Raw genomic sequence first — 15,715 nt, 5'->3', positions numbered from 1 at the left:
AGTAACTAAGTACATTTACTCAAGCACTGTACATAAATACAATTGAATGTACTTGTACTTGAGTATATACTTTATACTTGTGCTCCACAACAAGTCACAGGAGAATAATGTGCTTTTTACTACTTCACACTTACCTGACATCTTTAGCTACTAGTTATTTCAGAAAACTTATAATTAGTTTTAAAAATTATACATTAGGATTCATCAACCAAATACTAATGTGTATAAAGCATGGATACTTTTACTTTTGATACTTTCAGTACTTTTAATTGCTAAAGCTTTTACACTTTTACATACATTAGATACATTTTTTAATGCAGGACTTTTATTTGTAACTCAATACTTTACCCACAAAAAGACCATTTGTATATCAATTATTCACTGCATGTTACATTGAACTCGTGGAGAAAACTTTGTCTCTCATGTCTCCACTGTGAACCGAGAATACAAAAAAGGTAAGCATTCTTCATGAATTTGAATAAACGGGGACCATCTTTAACAACAGCTAAACTATATCAAAACAACACTTGACAAACTGACACACAACCCGTGCAGTATTATCCAAATTTAACTTATCCAGTCCATAGACTGTAAAAATAATGGATGTAACTACAGTGACGTCACCCTTTGGTTTGTGGACTCCAGTTGTGAGGCATCAAGTTCGACATTTCTGTGGTCGCCAGTTTGGTTTTGTGGAGCCAGATGTCCCCATATTTGGGCGAGAGGCTGCTGCTGTGGAGGAGCGAGGGGTGGATCTGACTGAGAAGCCAAGGGCACTTATCACTCAAAGCCTCCAGCCCTTAATGATGCGTAACTTTAAGCCGTAATAAAATGTAAACAGGTGAGATATAAAAAGATTCACATCTGTGCAGTTGTCATAAATTAGCCATAGAGACCAAAACAGTTTGTTGCCCCAGGCTGTAAACATGTTTCAACTCCACTTTGAAGTTGGGCACTGTAACTCAGGTGTCTTTGGAGATTGACTGGCTTCAGGAGCCTGCCTCAAGTGGTCACTCAAAGCACTGCAGTTTTTGGCACTTCAGTGTTGGCTTCATTTTTCAGCCCTGGAGGTTGCTGCTTGATCCAGTACTTCCCAAACACATGCATTATTGCTAAAACATTTTGATTTAAAACACATAAGTACAAACAGTCTCACTTATGGCTGAGTGGGAACAATGGGCATGCGTGTGTGTTAGAATTCTACTTGAGCAGAGCTTATACACACATACATGCTAACGGCACGCTACTCCTACATGGAAGTGTTTTAAATCCCAATGTTCTAAAGAAATTGCATGTGTTTAGGAAGTACTGAGCAAACAACTGGATAAATGAGACTTATTATTAAGTATTAAGATTAGACTGCTTGAGTTGTGTGAAAGTTTGTAAATTAATGTTTGATATAGATTTGCTGCTCTTAAATGTGGTCCCAATCTACTTCAGTTAATGTAGAATGATTGCCTTTTTTGGATTCTTCGTTTACCATGGAGGCATGCAAGGAAAAAAAAGTTTTCTCCACAAACTTAACACAGCATGCAGTGAGTAATTTGCAGGTGGAGTATTCTTAAAGACAATATTTTTACAGTGTGATTTTGCTGCTTTTACTTTAGTTAAGTGTCTAAACATTTCTTCCACCACTGCTAGTGGAGCTCTGGTACCAGCTGGCACAGCTCACCATCCCTCACCTCCCCACTCCAGTCCATTGGCCTCTCAAGCTTGCTTAACACTAACCCTGCAGGCTATTAAAACCTCTTTACTGCTGCTGAATGACCTGCTCCATTGTTTTCCTCAAGCCTTGTAAACGCAGCCAGAGAGTCTGCTGCGACTCTCTCATTGGACACCAAAAGGAGACAAAAAGGCCAAGGCAAAAGAAGAGGAAGTCAAGCTGTCACACATGCTTATGTCTCTTACTTCTCTTTTTCCGTGACATTTCCTTGGTATTGATATGTTGTTAATGTTGCCTTCACTCTGTGAAATGGTGCTGCTGATGGATGACACACTTTATTACTGAGGGCTTTTCCTAGACTTGTTGCCACAGCTTGAGCACACAAGCTGACAGACTTTAAAGTCTGTCTCTTGTATATGAAATATGAATGTGTGCAACTACTACAGAAGTCCAGAACAGATGAGGCAAAAGCGTACTGGCACAGCACTGCTGTTTCCCTTATAAAAGAAAATATCTGAAAAGGAACATGTCTGGAAAATTATTGCTGTTTTAGCACTTAAAGGGTGCAAAGAATGACCTGGCAGCCATTTTATTTCAGAGAGGGATGTGTTGGTTATTCACGTACAAATACATGACTGCCCATGAATGGAAAATAGGTGTCGCATGGAAATAAAATGCACACCAGGGGATTTTGGTGACAGTCTACAACTGGACGGAGGTTTTGCAGAGCTTAATGCCGTTTTTGTTCGTCACTCACCGAAAACACTCCTAACCTCTCTTACCTTTCTGCATCTCTGCGCCATGTTGTCTGTCAGCAACCTTTAATGTTTGAACTAATAATGTTTAGAGGAGGGAGTGTCCGGTGCGAAGAGTGATAAAATGATGTCACATGCAACATGTTCATCCTGTGCTAATATCCAGCCCTAACAAGATGATTGTGTGGGGACACCTTTTTCTGTTGTGGGAGCGCATACAAGCAGGTGGTGAACAGACGTATCTGTGTCTGTCTGAAAAAAGAAAAAGAAAAAAACACATCCCATGCACGTGTACAGTGAGTGTGACCTGTTTTTTTTCCAATACAAAAAATGAGCATGTTGTCATTAGCAACCCCAAACAGGGAAGCACTGATCGGGCATTGTGTTTCCTTATGCATGTGTGTGTGTGTGTGTGTGTGTGTGTGTGTGTGTGTGTCAGATACCTGATACTGTCAGGATCTTGAGCACTGCAGGAGCTCTGAATGGTTCAAAGCACAAACATCGTGTCATTAGTGGCTGCAGAAGTAAAGGACTCACAGTTCGGAACAGGAAGAATCAGTAAAACGTCAAGCAGGGACAGTTAGAGTCTGCTTTGAGAGAGAGATTTGTAACATTTCAAGAGCATATTAGTTTCAACAATTCGACTGTTTCACTTGATGCTTAACAGATTTACACAATCTATGCAGCATAGGTGGAGTTAATAGTTTAAGTTTGGCTGAGTGATTTGAAGAATATGTAGATATGTACACAAATTGTCACATATAACACTTACAAACAAAGCAAAACGAATTGTTGAAACTCAACCTAGCGACAACCTCCGGGGCTGAAAATGAAGCCAACGCGGAGGTGCCAAAAACAGCAGCTCCTCGAACAGCCACTTGACCCCCATAGACCCCTGTGTTAAAATTCCCAACTTAACAGCAGAAATAAACATGTTAACAACTTGGTACAAAACGATTTTGGTGTCTAAAGCTTATTTACCCCTATCATGACAGCTGTACATGGGTGAATCTTCATATAACTCCCCTGTTCACATTTTATTAAGGCTTACACGTAATTAAGGGCAGGCCACTGTAAGTGACAGGCTGTGTGCGATAGTGTCCTCGGCTTTTCACCCCTCACTCCTCCACAGCACCAAATATAGTCACTTCTGGCTCCAAAAAAACAAAATGGTGATGGCCAAAATGCCAAACTAGATTTAAAACTGGAGTCCACAAACCAATGGATGAGTAAGCTTCCACAGACCTGGTACATGTGTCAGATGAATAATGTTCAGGTTTTGGTACCATTAAATAGTGCAACAGTTATGCTGTTCACTACTTTATCTTCACATGTATATACATAAATACGTACCCATTTACACGTGTATAAGTGACGTGGGTATATTTCTGCTTGTGAACATCACTGACTTTATTTTATAGGATTTTTCTTTTAAATTTTCTTGGCTTTTGTCTTTGTTTTGATAATTAACTTGACTGGTTAGTGGCTGAACACAGACCAGCTGAGTAATTGCTATCAATATCTTTGATCAACACTGTAAATAAGTAGTCCTTCTTATAAACTGTGATGATGGCTGACTGTGCTCTATTTACCTGAAGTTGCTTTTCTGCGGTCGAGACATGAAAACCGACACACGAAAAGCAGCCGCTGACAGACACACACAGACATTCACACACACTCACTCAGTAGCCTCATTCAGACGTGTGTGTTCTGCAGCGGTCCAGCTGATAAGCACACAAGTGCCTCCAGCGTTGACTCGGTAAAGGCCAGTCGGCCCTCATCAGTGTTAGCTGCTGGTCCTGCTAATGGCTCATTCCTCTGGTTACTCTGGAACGAGACCAACACAAGCCTCAGGACCACGTCTCACAGCCCAGCTGCAGCACGCTGCACAAAATGTCCAGATTAGCAATCATTTCATTTAGAGTTGTATCGCTTTACACAGATAATAAATGTGCTAAGGGGCCAGGATCAGCTCACTTAACCTTTAAAGACAGATTACTTATTTTTTTTAGCTTTGGGTTTTGTTACCTTTGGACAGTGCGAGACTAGCTTCCACTTGTTTCCAGCCTCTGTGCTAATCTAAGCTGAGCTAAAAGGATGCTGGGTGTAGCCTCACTGTACACTTAAAATATCTGTATAAATCTTCTCCTCTGAAGGTGTATAAAGTGGTGCTTTAACATAACTAAATGCCACCACCTTAGCCACAATCCTAAGACTCAAACAGTGTCTTTGTAACAAACAGATGGCAGCACTTTTCTACAGCAAGTGCATAGCTACAAGACACACAGAATGCATATCACAGACACGTAAGGCACAAAAGAGACAAAGGCATTCGACACACCACAGACTGAATCAAATCAAAAGGACGGTTATTTATTTAGAGTTCATATGGCTGTGGGAATGAAACTCTTACTGAAACAGGCCCCTCTGTACATGAGTATACCTGCATCCAGAAGACAGCGAGATAAAGTACTGATGGACTGGATGATCTTGAGTGATTGTGAGCGTTTTGCGTACCACAGATGAGGCGGCACAATCAGATAGGCTCGGAGTAGGAATCGAAAAGTTAGAAAAGTTTGCTGGCTAAAGGAGTTATCTTTAAGAGTTTATTTTAAGTGGTGACTGAGAGCTTATGGAAAAAACAGACGGACAGAAGAAGACAAAGATGGGGTTGTACTGGCAGGTGATTTGATTTACAGATGGCTGTAAGTCTCTGCTGACGGCGCTTGTAAATGTCCATGGTGTGCTGACTGAAGTAGTTAATTTAAAAAATGATGAAAAATATCTCTTCCTGTCTGGTCTTGATATGAAGCCAGTTTGGTTTTGTACCGTTTTGAAAATTCAGCAACTTAATTAATTGGTTTTTCATTCATCTTTAGTGCAACACAGCGATTGGCTGCACCTATAAAGTCATCGCAGCTCTGGTCAATGTTCACCAACTTGAACTCTCCTGTGCACACTCCTGTGTACTCAGTAATGGCAAGGTGCATGCACAGTTTGTGATTGTGTGAATACGCCATAACTCTCCACTAGGAAACAAATAAGATATTTACCATAATCTCAAATGATTACTTCAAAGGGAGATGAGTGATGCTTTTTGATAGCTCTACTGTATTTGCCATAAATGGCCACTTCATTGATGTACGTGTCTCGGACTGAAATGAAAATAAATGAATCCAGATGGACATTTTTTGCAGGGTACCACCTTTTAGCGGGGCAGGTTTGGCTGCTCTCCATGTTCCACACTGTATGTTCTGATGCAGCGCAGCAGAAACTGTTGACTCAGCGCTCTAAAAACATCAGGCGGAACAAAGAGAGACTGTCTAGTCAACAGCCACGGCCAGAGAGCAGCAAGCACCTTACTAATCTGATGTTAAAAGTAAACTCCACCAACTCCCAAAACACTCTTATGTAACCACTTTGATGGGCCGATGGCTCCTACGACTGGCCTGGCATTGGTGGAGGACTCTGCTTCTGGTTTGTTTTCAGTAATGTATTGCCACATGCTATGCAGAATACTCACTTTATGTTGTGAAAACTTTACACTTGGGGACGAGTGCGAAAATAATGAGCAGGCAGGAGGTAAAGTGTGAAAGCAGGAGAGAGATAAGTAGCAGGAGAGACAGTTTTCTGGCCATCTCTCTGCTGACAGCTTGTACTCCTCTCTAACTCTTTCTGACACTCTGGCTCATGCATGTCACTCATTGCAGCCTCTGGGTGACAGGCTGTATGTGAGTGTGTGAGAGAGCGGACTTCTCAGTGTCTCCATGTGCATGCTTATAATCATCTACGCTCACTTACTGTATGTGCTAAAATCTCCAGCCAGACTCTGAATCACCCACCTCCTTCCCCAGCACTCTGACTCACACCTCAAGCAGCCTCGTGTCCATTCTTCACTGTGTTTTTTCCCCCCACACTCCTTCATTTTTGCTTACATTCTTCGCCACTCTGGGATGTGCAAACAGACTTGAGACAGGGGTCATGGCAAGTGAGTCGATAGCCACCTGCTGGTCCTTAGAAACAGGCTCCAGGCTGTGTGGTGGGGGGTGGCAGGAGAATAATTAGTCTACTTTTAGCTCGCCACTAAAAACAGAAAAGATCCGAACACTTCCTTTTCATGCAGCACTGTCTTAAGTTATATGAAACTGATCTTTGCCTTGCGAGTCACAGATCGTCTCTTGCACAGAAAAGAAATTCACTTAGAAAGCCACTGGTCACACATACTGGTAGGATCCAAATCCAAATCGCCTGCACGACCATTGGTCTGACAAGGCCGTCTTTATATGGAGCAAGCTGTCACCTTTATTAGTGTGCCAGGGTTTCAGAAATCTATCCAGTTGGGTTTCTGAATATCAGAGGGACACTGGAACAAAGAGCTGCTTCAGAGAAACAGGAAATAACAGTGACAAAGAGAGCCTGTTGATGAGAGCCACAGATCTGCCTAATGAGAGCCGTAGTTATATGTCCTGGTGTTGCTATACAAATATCATGGAAACTACCGTGTTGCCGTTGTAGTGTTTTTATGCATCAATGCATCACCTCAGGCCATATAGTTTACATTTCAGAGAAGTCTGTGAACAGCAGCCTGCAGGAAACAGACACTATCTCATTTGCAACAGACTGATGTTTATTGTAGAATGTCAAGAATTTGTTTGTCATTGAAGTTGGTTCCTAGTACTGTATTTTGTGGTCACAGTGTATCATAACATCCATCATAAATGGATCCTTTCACACACCAAACAGCACATAACACTTATTTATAAACTGTCCACTAATCTGCTTGTTTTTTATTGCACATTAACTTTTTGATTACTGTCTTCGATCAGTGATTCCAGTTCACATAAAGCTGCACTTATCAATATTTTTTATCAGCTCTATAGTGAGTTTTAGCATCTTTCAGCTTATTGTTTTGGTTTTGTGGCCCACAATTTAAAAAGTTTTGGTTCAGTCTCGCCACTTAATGTTGTTGTCATGTGCTGCAGTGGAAAAGCTTTTATAAACCAGCACAATCACCATTAGAAAATGCTGGCTTTGAACATTTCTACAGGTACATTGGAGGGGATGGTGGATGGTGTGACACCTAGTTGAGGTGGGTGCCAAGGTGCATACCACTGTGAGACCAACAAAGTGGGGGGTTTTTTTGCAATCATTTGAAGTGTTTCCACTGGTGTTAGTGGCAACTAACCTGGGTGTTTATAGCGGCACATCATTGTGTTTCCCAGCAGCATTTGAACCACCAGACCTGGGCATTTTTCACTGACACATCACGGCATTTCCCAGCAGTGTTTGAGCAACCGAGCATGGTTGCCTTTTACCTATCCATCCCTGCTTTTCCGGTTTGTGTCAGAGTGGTTGTTTTAAGTTAAAACATGATTTTTTTCTTTTCATGACAACACGTTCTCATCCCAAAATATCAAATATCTCCGTTTTGTATAAGTGGACTTCACGTCTACATATGAAGCACTAGGTATCCTCCTGCATCTGTTGTTGATGTTCCTTTTCAAAATACACTTGTGTGTTCAAAATAATGTACAGTTTCTGCTCATTTGAAGCATACAGTCTTTTTCAAATGAACTTACAATGTCTGTAAAACATCCCGTATTTACGTTTATTTCCTTGTGCAAGAAAAGCACGTGGTTAGGTTTAGAAAAAAACATCATGGTTTGACTCAACATTCACATGCGACGTGAACAGTGGCCTCCCGGACCCACCCACTCTCTAGGAATTCTTCCAGCTCCTTATATTATGTTGTTACCAGCAGCGTTTCAAACTGACGCCGTCCTGTGTTGTTAGAAATCGACGGCGCCCAGCAGCATATCACACCGCCGCAAAAAATGCCTTTATGCCTCGATGTCTGCTGCCAAAATCACAGACAAAGCATTAGCATTAGATGAGTTGGGAATGAGAACGGACTGACCATAATCAAATGGTTTTTGTGCCTAAACCTAAAGACACCTTCACCACAGCATTGTTGAGAAATGTAAAGTTTTAACGTATCACTACAAAATAATGTCCAAATATGCATTATCTGTGGTATCTGTGGTTTGCAGAAATGTATATTGAGAACATTTTTCTAGAGGCTGGGTTGGATAAACCCACTTTTAGCTACTTTCCCAGCATTAAAGGGCAGGTGGACAAGAAAATGAATCATTTGGCAACTAAAGAGCCGGATATTTCCTTCAGAAGATGGTGGAGACCAAAACAGAGCTAGAAGAAGAGGATAAAACAATAAAATAATGTCTGCAATGTGTGAATTGGTAAATGTTAGCTAATATGTCGGTGATAACATGTTTCCAGTTTGTTCTGCTGCCCCCAAGTGGCCCATAAAAACAAAAATCAAATACAAATCTGAAGAAGTAGAAATAATGGCACAGTCAGGAATCTTTTTACCTTCAGTTTCCTTTTTAACTTCACAACAAAGGCTTTAATAAAACTTTCTTTCTGCAGGTTTGACATCTTCATACTCACCCACTCCACTTTTGTCTAACATACAATAGGTCTCACCCCCACTCTCATGAAGCTGCACAAAGAAGCAGTACTTCAGATCTCTTGTTTTGGGAAATGACTGTAGACAAGGACATCTGCCTTATTAGCTGTAAATGTCACAGCGGGCTAATTATATGTACATGAAATGCCATTTAGCTTCAGACCAACACGTGAAATGTCACTTCTGTACATTCACACGAAATGCCACGGATCAGATTTCCAACAATTGTTGTGCAGCATTCGACCTCTTGTGTATGCATGTGTTTAAGTGACACACATACTGTGTATAGACACACACGCAGATTATGTGGTGATGAATTCTGCATAGCTGTCTGTTTTGATAAAAAATCATAATTACAAAAAAGCAGGTGTCTTTGAATTTTGGCTCATCTGTTGTTCTGTGCTGAGCTTGCTGGGCAATGACGCCCCCGTCCACACTCTCTTTCTCGCTGTCTCTGTCTCTCTCTCTCTGGACATACATGTGGAGGAGGATGAGGCTGACAATGTGCCCAGGGAACAGGAGGAAAAAAGTGAGGCCTCTTTCCTGGCTTTAATCATAATAGGAGTTATCTGGTGTGTAATTTGTAGCTGGGTGGCACCTAAATAAAACCCCTCGCCGTCCTCCCACTCCTCACATTTACACAGACACATGTTAAGCTGCTGGAATTGGTGTATGATGACACAGTCAGCCTTTTGATGTTCTCCTCTATGATAAATTGCGACTGCAGTGGGACACGACGTAAAACCGTGATCGGTCTGAGTAGAAACCGTGTGCAAAGAGGTTCTTATCGGTGCACAGCTGTTTGATGTTATCCAGAGCAGATAATCATTCCTCCCATAGTCAGCCAACCACACCACAGGCAGCTCCAGGAAGGACGCCGCCCTGTGTTGAATGTGGCCGCAGTGCGTTTCATCTACTCCTCAGCCCTCTCTTCTTAGGCTGTGTTCTGTGCTGAGTTACTTCTGTTAACTTTTTTTTCTAAATCAAAGTACAGTTTTGTTTTTTGTAAAATAAACTTTTAGTCGACAACAGTTTTGTATATCCAAGTTTGGAGTGGACTGGAGGATGAGCCTTTTGTTCATGCCAAAATAAACTGAATCATCCAAGAGCAGTTTGCATCAGTGCTGTGCCTTCATAGTGAGGAGATCACATTAAAATACTGCTACCAATTAGCTTGTTACACAACCGCAAGTTGTGTAACAAAGATAGAAAAAAAGTCTTTCTCTGAATAACTAAAAAATCTGTACTTAAAATCCAACTTTTTTTTTAGCACACAGAGTTCTTTAAGCAAGGACAAAGTAATGTCAGTGAAAACAGTGGAAAGGAAGGACCCGTATTTGTATTACAATGGGTGAACACAGTTGCAAAAGCCTGTTTGTCCAGATGGAAGTCAGCTGTTACGTGTAAACACACTGAAATTTAAGGGCGGTGGTTAAAGACTATAATAACAACATGCACCAAAATGTACTGTAGTCAGTGCTCTATCTGCTTCCAGTGTTCAGTCTTCTGTATTTATAAAGTAATACTTGAGTTTATCCATCTAATATCTGTCTCTTAAAGGCACAGCAGACTGTGTTAATCTGTTAATTAACCTAATGTCCTAATTACATATTTGCTTTCGGCCAGATTTAGATTAGCTTTCTCAATCAGTGCAATGTTCTCAACACCATTTATTTTTTCAAAATCTATTGAGAACATAGTGGAATATTTGGCTGTTAAAGGGACAGTTCATCCTCAAATAAAAAATACATAATTTTATATCTTACCTGTGGTGCTTTTTATCAGTCTAGTTTGTTTTGGTGTGAGTTGCAGAGTGTTGGAGATATTAGCTGTAGAGATGTCTGCCTTCTCTCCAATAAAATGGAACTAGATGGCACTCGGTTTGTGATGCTCAAAGCGCCCAAAACAAAAACATTTGGAAAAACCTAACAGCAATGTCTCTTTCCAGAAATAATGACTCAGTTACTCAAGATGATTCACAGACCTTGTTATGAGCAGGTTCATGTAGGAACTATTTTCTTTCTACCAGACTACACCCACCAATCACATCACTGCACAGAGGGAAGCGTGCATCTACTGCTAACTCACCTGGCACAAGTCTCTCGTCCATGAGTAGATGCATGCTTCCGTCTGCGCGGTGATACAGTTGGCAGGTGTAAGCCTGTAGAAAGAAAATAGTTCCTACATGAAGCTGCTCACAGCAAGGTCTGTGGATTATCATGCCATGACCTCTGGAAAGAGACATTGCTGTTGACTTTTTCAAATGTATTTTTGGTGCTTTGAGCTGAGTGACATCTAGTTCCGTTACATTAGAGAGAAGGCGGACATCTCTACGGTCAATATGTCAAAAACTCTGCAACTTACACCAAAGCAATCTACACTGAAAGATAAGAAGAAAGTCATGTATTTTTTAATTGGGGGTTAAGTGTCCCTAGGCAGTTGGTTGAAATCAAAATAGAGCTAAAAGGACAATGAATATTGAGCTTTCATTTATCAGTTGGATGCAAACAAGACTCCAAAGTAAGGCTAATGTTATTCTGTGTCTGCTGAATCTGTGAATAGGCAACAAGTCTGCTGTCACATAAGCCATATCAATTCTATTAGGTCACCAGGCTGTTCTCATTTGCTGTTCGTACTTGTACCTATGAAAACTAATGCACTACAATTCATATATAACCCATGTAATCTTGAGCCAGGAGGCTATGATCATGTGACCTATGCACCGCAGGTTGTCGGGAGCAAAGAAAGTAGTCAGTTGATGTAATATAAAGAGCAACAAAATCTGCTTAGGTTGTAATGATGGATGGGTCAAACAAACACAGGACTGTGACCCAGGAGAACACTGTTTGTGTCCCATCTGAAATGAAAAGTCAGCACTGAGGTATTTTTAGTTATGTACCCACGTATGTAATGTCATGTCACATTACATTACATTAAGTATGTAACATGACAATGCCCAATCATGATTCTTCTCTTAATCCTAACCAAACCGGTAGGGGCGCAAATTTGTATAATACTGAATGAGGATAAGTGGTAATAGGTCAGTGCCGTGTTTCCAGCTTGCTCTGCTGCTCCCAAGTGGCCAAAACAATTTATTAATATTGCTTTAAAGTATAAGAACATGGCAAGCTACTTCAGTGGGATCATTTTTCTGTTTTGTTTGTTCTGTCTCTCCACTGCTCCTTTAAATATTTATGGTGATGAGGATTTCTGACCCCTTGATCTAACCCCAAACCACTTGTCTTTCTTTTTCTTTCCCCTCAGGACAGGAGAGCTTCAACTCTCGCTCTCTGGCCCTGCAGGCCCAGAAAAAGATCCTCAGCAAGATGGCGACCATGGTGGTAGCCAACATGCTGACGGATGACACCAGCAGCGAGATCCTGGACGAGCTCTACAAGACGAGCCGGGAGTACACCAAGAGCAAAAAGGAGGCCCACAAGATCATCAAGGACGTCATCAAGATCGCCCTGAAGATCGGCATCTTGTACCGCAACCACCAGTTCAGCCCCGATGAGCTGGATACAGTAGAGCGCTTCAAGAAGAAGATGAACCAGGCGGCCATGACAGCAGTGTCGTTCTACGAGGTGGAGTACACCTTTGACAGGAATATTCTGTCGGAGCTCCTGCTGGAGTGCAGGGACCTGCTTCACACCCTGGTCGAGCAGCACCTGACGGCGCGCTCACACGCACGCATCGATCACGTTTTCAACCATTTTGCCCACGGGGAGTTCCTGGCCGAGCTGTACGGGGACAGAGAGGAGTACAGACTCTCCCTGAGGAAGATCTGCAATGGCATCAACAAACTGCTGGACGAAGGAACGCTTTAACCTCACACACCTGACCTCTCTCACCTCTAGCTCTTCTCCTCTTGCTCCTTCTCTCGCTGGTCTCTCCTGCCTCCTTCTATTTCCTTTCCAATCGCTCACCTCTGACCGCTCACTTTCTCTTCCTCCTTTTTGCTCTCGTCTTCCCGTTTCTTCTTCTTCACCCGTTTCCACGAAGCTAGCTGTAACATCCCGCTGCTGTGGTTCATTGAGGGAACTTTTTCAGACTGTTTTTCCGCTCAGTGGATCATTGCTGCACCATGGGACAGCCTGTATCACGTTGTATGCATTATAGCAGTCCCAGTCATCCTCTCTGTGTGCAAAAGTGTACTGTACCAATGGCCAAAAAATATACATTAGGTATAGTTGGATATGGAAGATAATCAGTAGTAGTAATCGGTCTCTTTCTCTCTTTGTGCGTATGTGTGTGCGTGTGTGTGTGTGCACATGTGTTTGTATGGGATTCGCTTGAATAATGTGTTTGTACATAAGACCAACTATGACATGGTGTGTGTATTATGTATCTGTGTCAATCTTCTCTACAAGGGTGTAACACTTGTCTTTTATTAAAGATTTCTTGTAAACATTATTTCTGCAGTTCTTCTGACACAATACCTCGATGTTAAGCTGGTAAAAAAGTTTCAGGGAAGATGGGTTTGTTCCTTCGAGTTGGCAGTTACAATGACAGTTTCTTCCTATGACTCATTTCTTAGAGAACGTGTGAAGGAAAACAATGATTTGCTTGCCTGCTAACCAGTTCCTCTCAGAATACTGCCTCATATTTACTAAAATAACTAAACTTTTTGCTGCCTATTTTTGAGGGGAAACAGCTACCATGACAGAAAATGCATGGGTGGATCAGATCTGGAAACTAAGCCACAAATGGTGCATTAAGCTACTACTTTCCCGTCCATTTCACCCACATGCACGCCAGGCATAAATTTGCCAACACTCATTTTGAAATGAGCAGGAAAATCAGTGATTTGTCATTTCTGGTTCATTAGATGCCCTCTGGTCTACTCCGCTCTGCAGTCCAGGAAAACATATTACTGGTGGCTTGGTGTGACTCCAGCTGAATTATTTTGGCAGCCAGTTGAGAAGAAGTCCAGTTTTATGCCTCTGTCTCTTTGTAGAAACACAAAACAGACCACCCACCCGATGATCCTCTGTTTGCACTCACGTACTCGCTGTCAGCCAGACGCGTATGTATCAAGCTATGAAGTCGTAGTCTATTAAGTGTGATTGCACATTAACAGTAAGAGGGCATTTGTGTCAATAACCATGCACCTCATTTACTTTTATTGCCCTTCGTTCTTTTTTTGGACAAGATCTCCAGCGATAAGTGTGTCACACACATAATTTATAATGTAGATAAACTCTGATAAGAGAACTGTAACAGCAGGAGGAGACCACACATGCACACACACATATCTTTTAATGTGGTCCTGGATTTGACTGGGATTTTTTTTGCCTTTTTTGTTATCTAACCTCCAAAATTCTGCAGGGAAACTCAACACTGTAGTAATTTGATACAGCACATACACATTCAGAAGCATTAGTGAATTAAGTAGCAGCTAGTCGCATGTGTTTTGGTCAGTGAGTAATTCTATTTGTATATTAGATCACAGAGATGTACCAATCCTCTCTGCAAAACAGTGACTATGCATATTTTCCAAAGTGGATTTTTTTTCATTTAACCCTAATATCACCACACCCTGAACCTGATCACAATCTTAAAAGGGTATTTCACCACATTGGTATTGCACAAGAGACTGATAAAAAAAGAGATTAAAGCAGCATGGCCAAGGATATGCTAACTTTTCGTCCCTAGTGTGGGTGAAGCTCTAAAAACACTGAATACTGCAATTCCCATAATGCATCCATAGCATCTTTTCTTTTAACTGCCTGCCATCAACGCACATTTTTCACTGCCCATGCACCAAGTTTGAAACACAGTCCCCAAGCCCAAGTAAAAATAACTCCCAAGACATCAAGTCTGAGAAAATGACCCCCTAATGATGACATTATACAACTGTTTTCACAGGCTGAATTGTGCTCGTTACTCACAAAATGACCTAGTCAGAGTAAAAACTGTGGAATTCTCCTTTAAATATGAACAAAACAGATTAAATATTTGCTTCACTAGAAGGTGTTAAACTCAAAAGAGTTCTCAGACGTGCAGTTTTAACGAGACCACACACACAACACACACAGCTGCTGAAAGAGAGGCACAACTGTTGATAACAGCGCTGGGAGGTCACATGTTTGATCCCCGCTGCTGGACATGTGACCTTTTGAAAATGTCCTTGAGGAGCACAGAGAACATACTGCCTCTTTCACTGTAATCTGCCTGAAGCTGGTAAAAATAGCACAGCTTCTAAAACTGAAAAAGAAAAGGTAATTACAAACCAGGATCTGGCAGTGTGACAGGTGTGCTGTGGCATTTCACCCACAATTAAGTTGCATAAAAACCGATGTGCATGAAAACAAATAAAAGGGTGGTTAAGATTTTTGCGCTTTTTTGTCTGTTTTATACATTCTTTAACCTCATTCCTCTTTTCTGATTTTGAGTGTCTTCATTCTGTGTTTAAGAGGAAAGCGTAGACCTCTAGTGGTGAAGTGACTCCTCACACAGATCACTATCTTCAGTGAGACTGATGCACTCCAGCTGACATTCAGTCACAAAAACCAGTGTAACTAATCAAAAATAATATCATCTCAAACCTCATAAAAGTGATTTTATTGTGTTAAAGCCGGGGCTTTTTCTACTGCTCAAATGGAACAAAGACCATGCTTCAAATGCAACCTATTTATACAGACCTGGTGACCACAGATAGCAATCTGAATCGAAGAAAATGAATCGATGTGTCTAAACAAAGGCTCGTTTGTCCCAAATACCCACAGGATTTCTTGGAAATCACTGAGCGAATAAAATGTACTCTGCATAGTGTTTGAAAAAAGGCTGGAAATAGACGACATATCAAAG

General features: G+C 41.4%; 1 protein-coding gene across 1 annotated transcript in view; it reads left to right on the top strand.

Annotated features, from left to right (window-relative positions):
• Positions 1 to 13,318, top strand: part of tnfaip8l3 (tumor necrosis factor, alpha-induced protein 8-like 3) — a 33,721-nt gene extending 20,403 nt beyond the window's left edge. The window contains exon 2 of the mRNA XM_050035069.1: positions 12,170 to 13,318. Coding sequence (XP_049891026.1) covers positions 12,170 to 12,732 — 563 coding nt within the window. The 3' untranslated portion in view covers positions 12,733 to 13,318. The remainder of the gene's footprint in view (positions 1 to 12,169) is intronic.
• The last annotated feature ends 2,397 nt before the right edge of the window (positions 13,319 to 15,715 follow it).

The sequence above is a fragment of the Epinephelus moara genome, chromosome 1 (assembly GCF_006386435.1).
Source record: "Epinephelus moara isolate mb chromosome 1, YSFRI_EMoa_1.0, whole genome shotgun sequence".
NCBI lineage: Eukaryota > Metazoa > Chordata > Actinopteri > Perciformes > Serranidae > Epinephelus > Epinephelus moara.
Note: the sequence above shows the minus strand (reverse complement) of the source record. Positions and strands in the feature narration are given on the sequence as shown.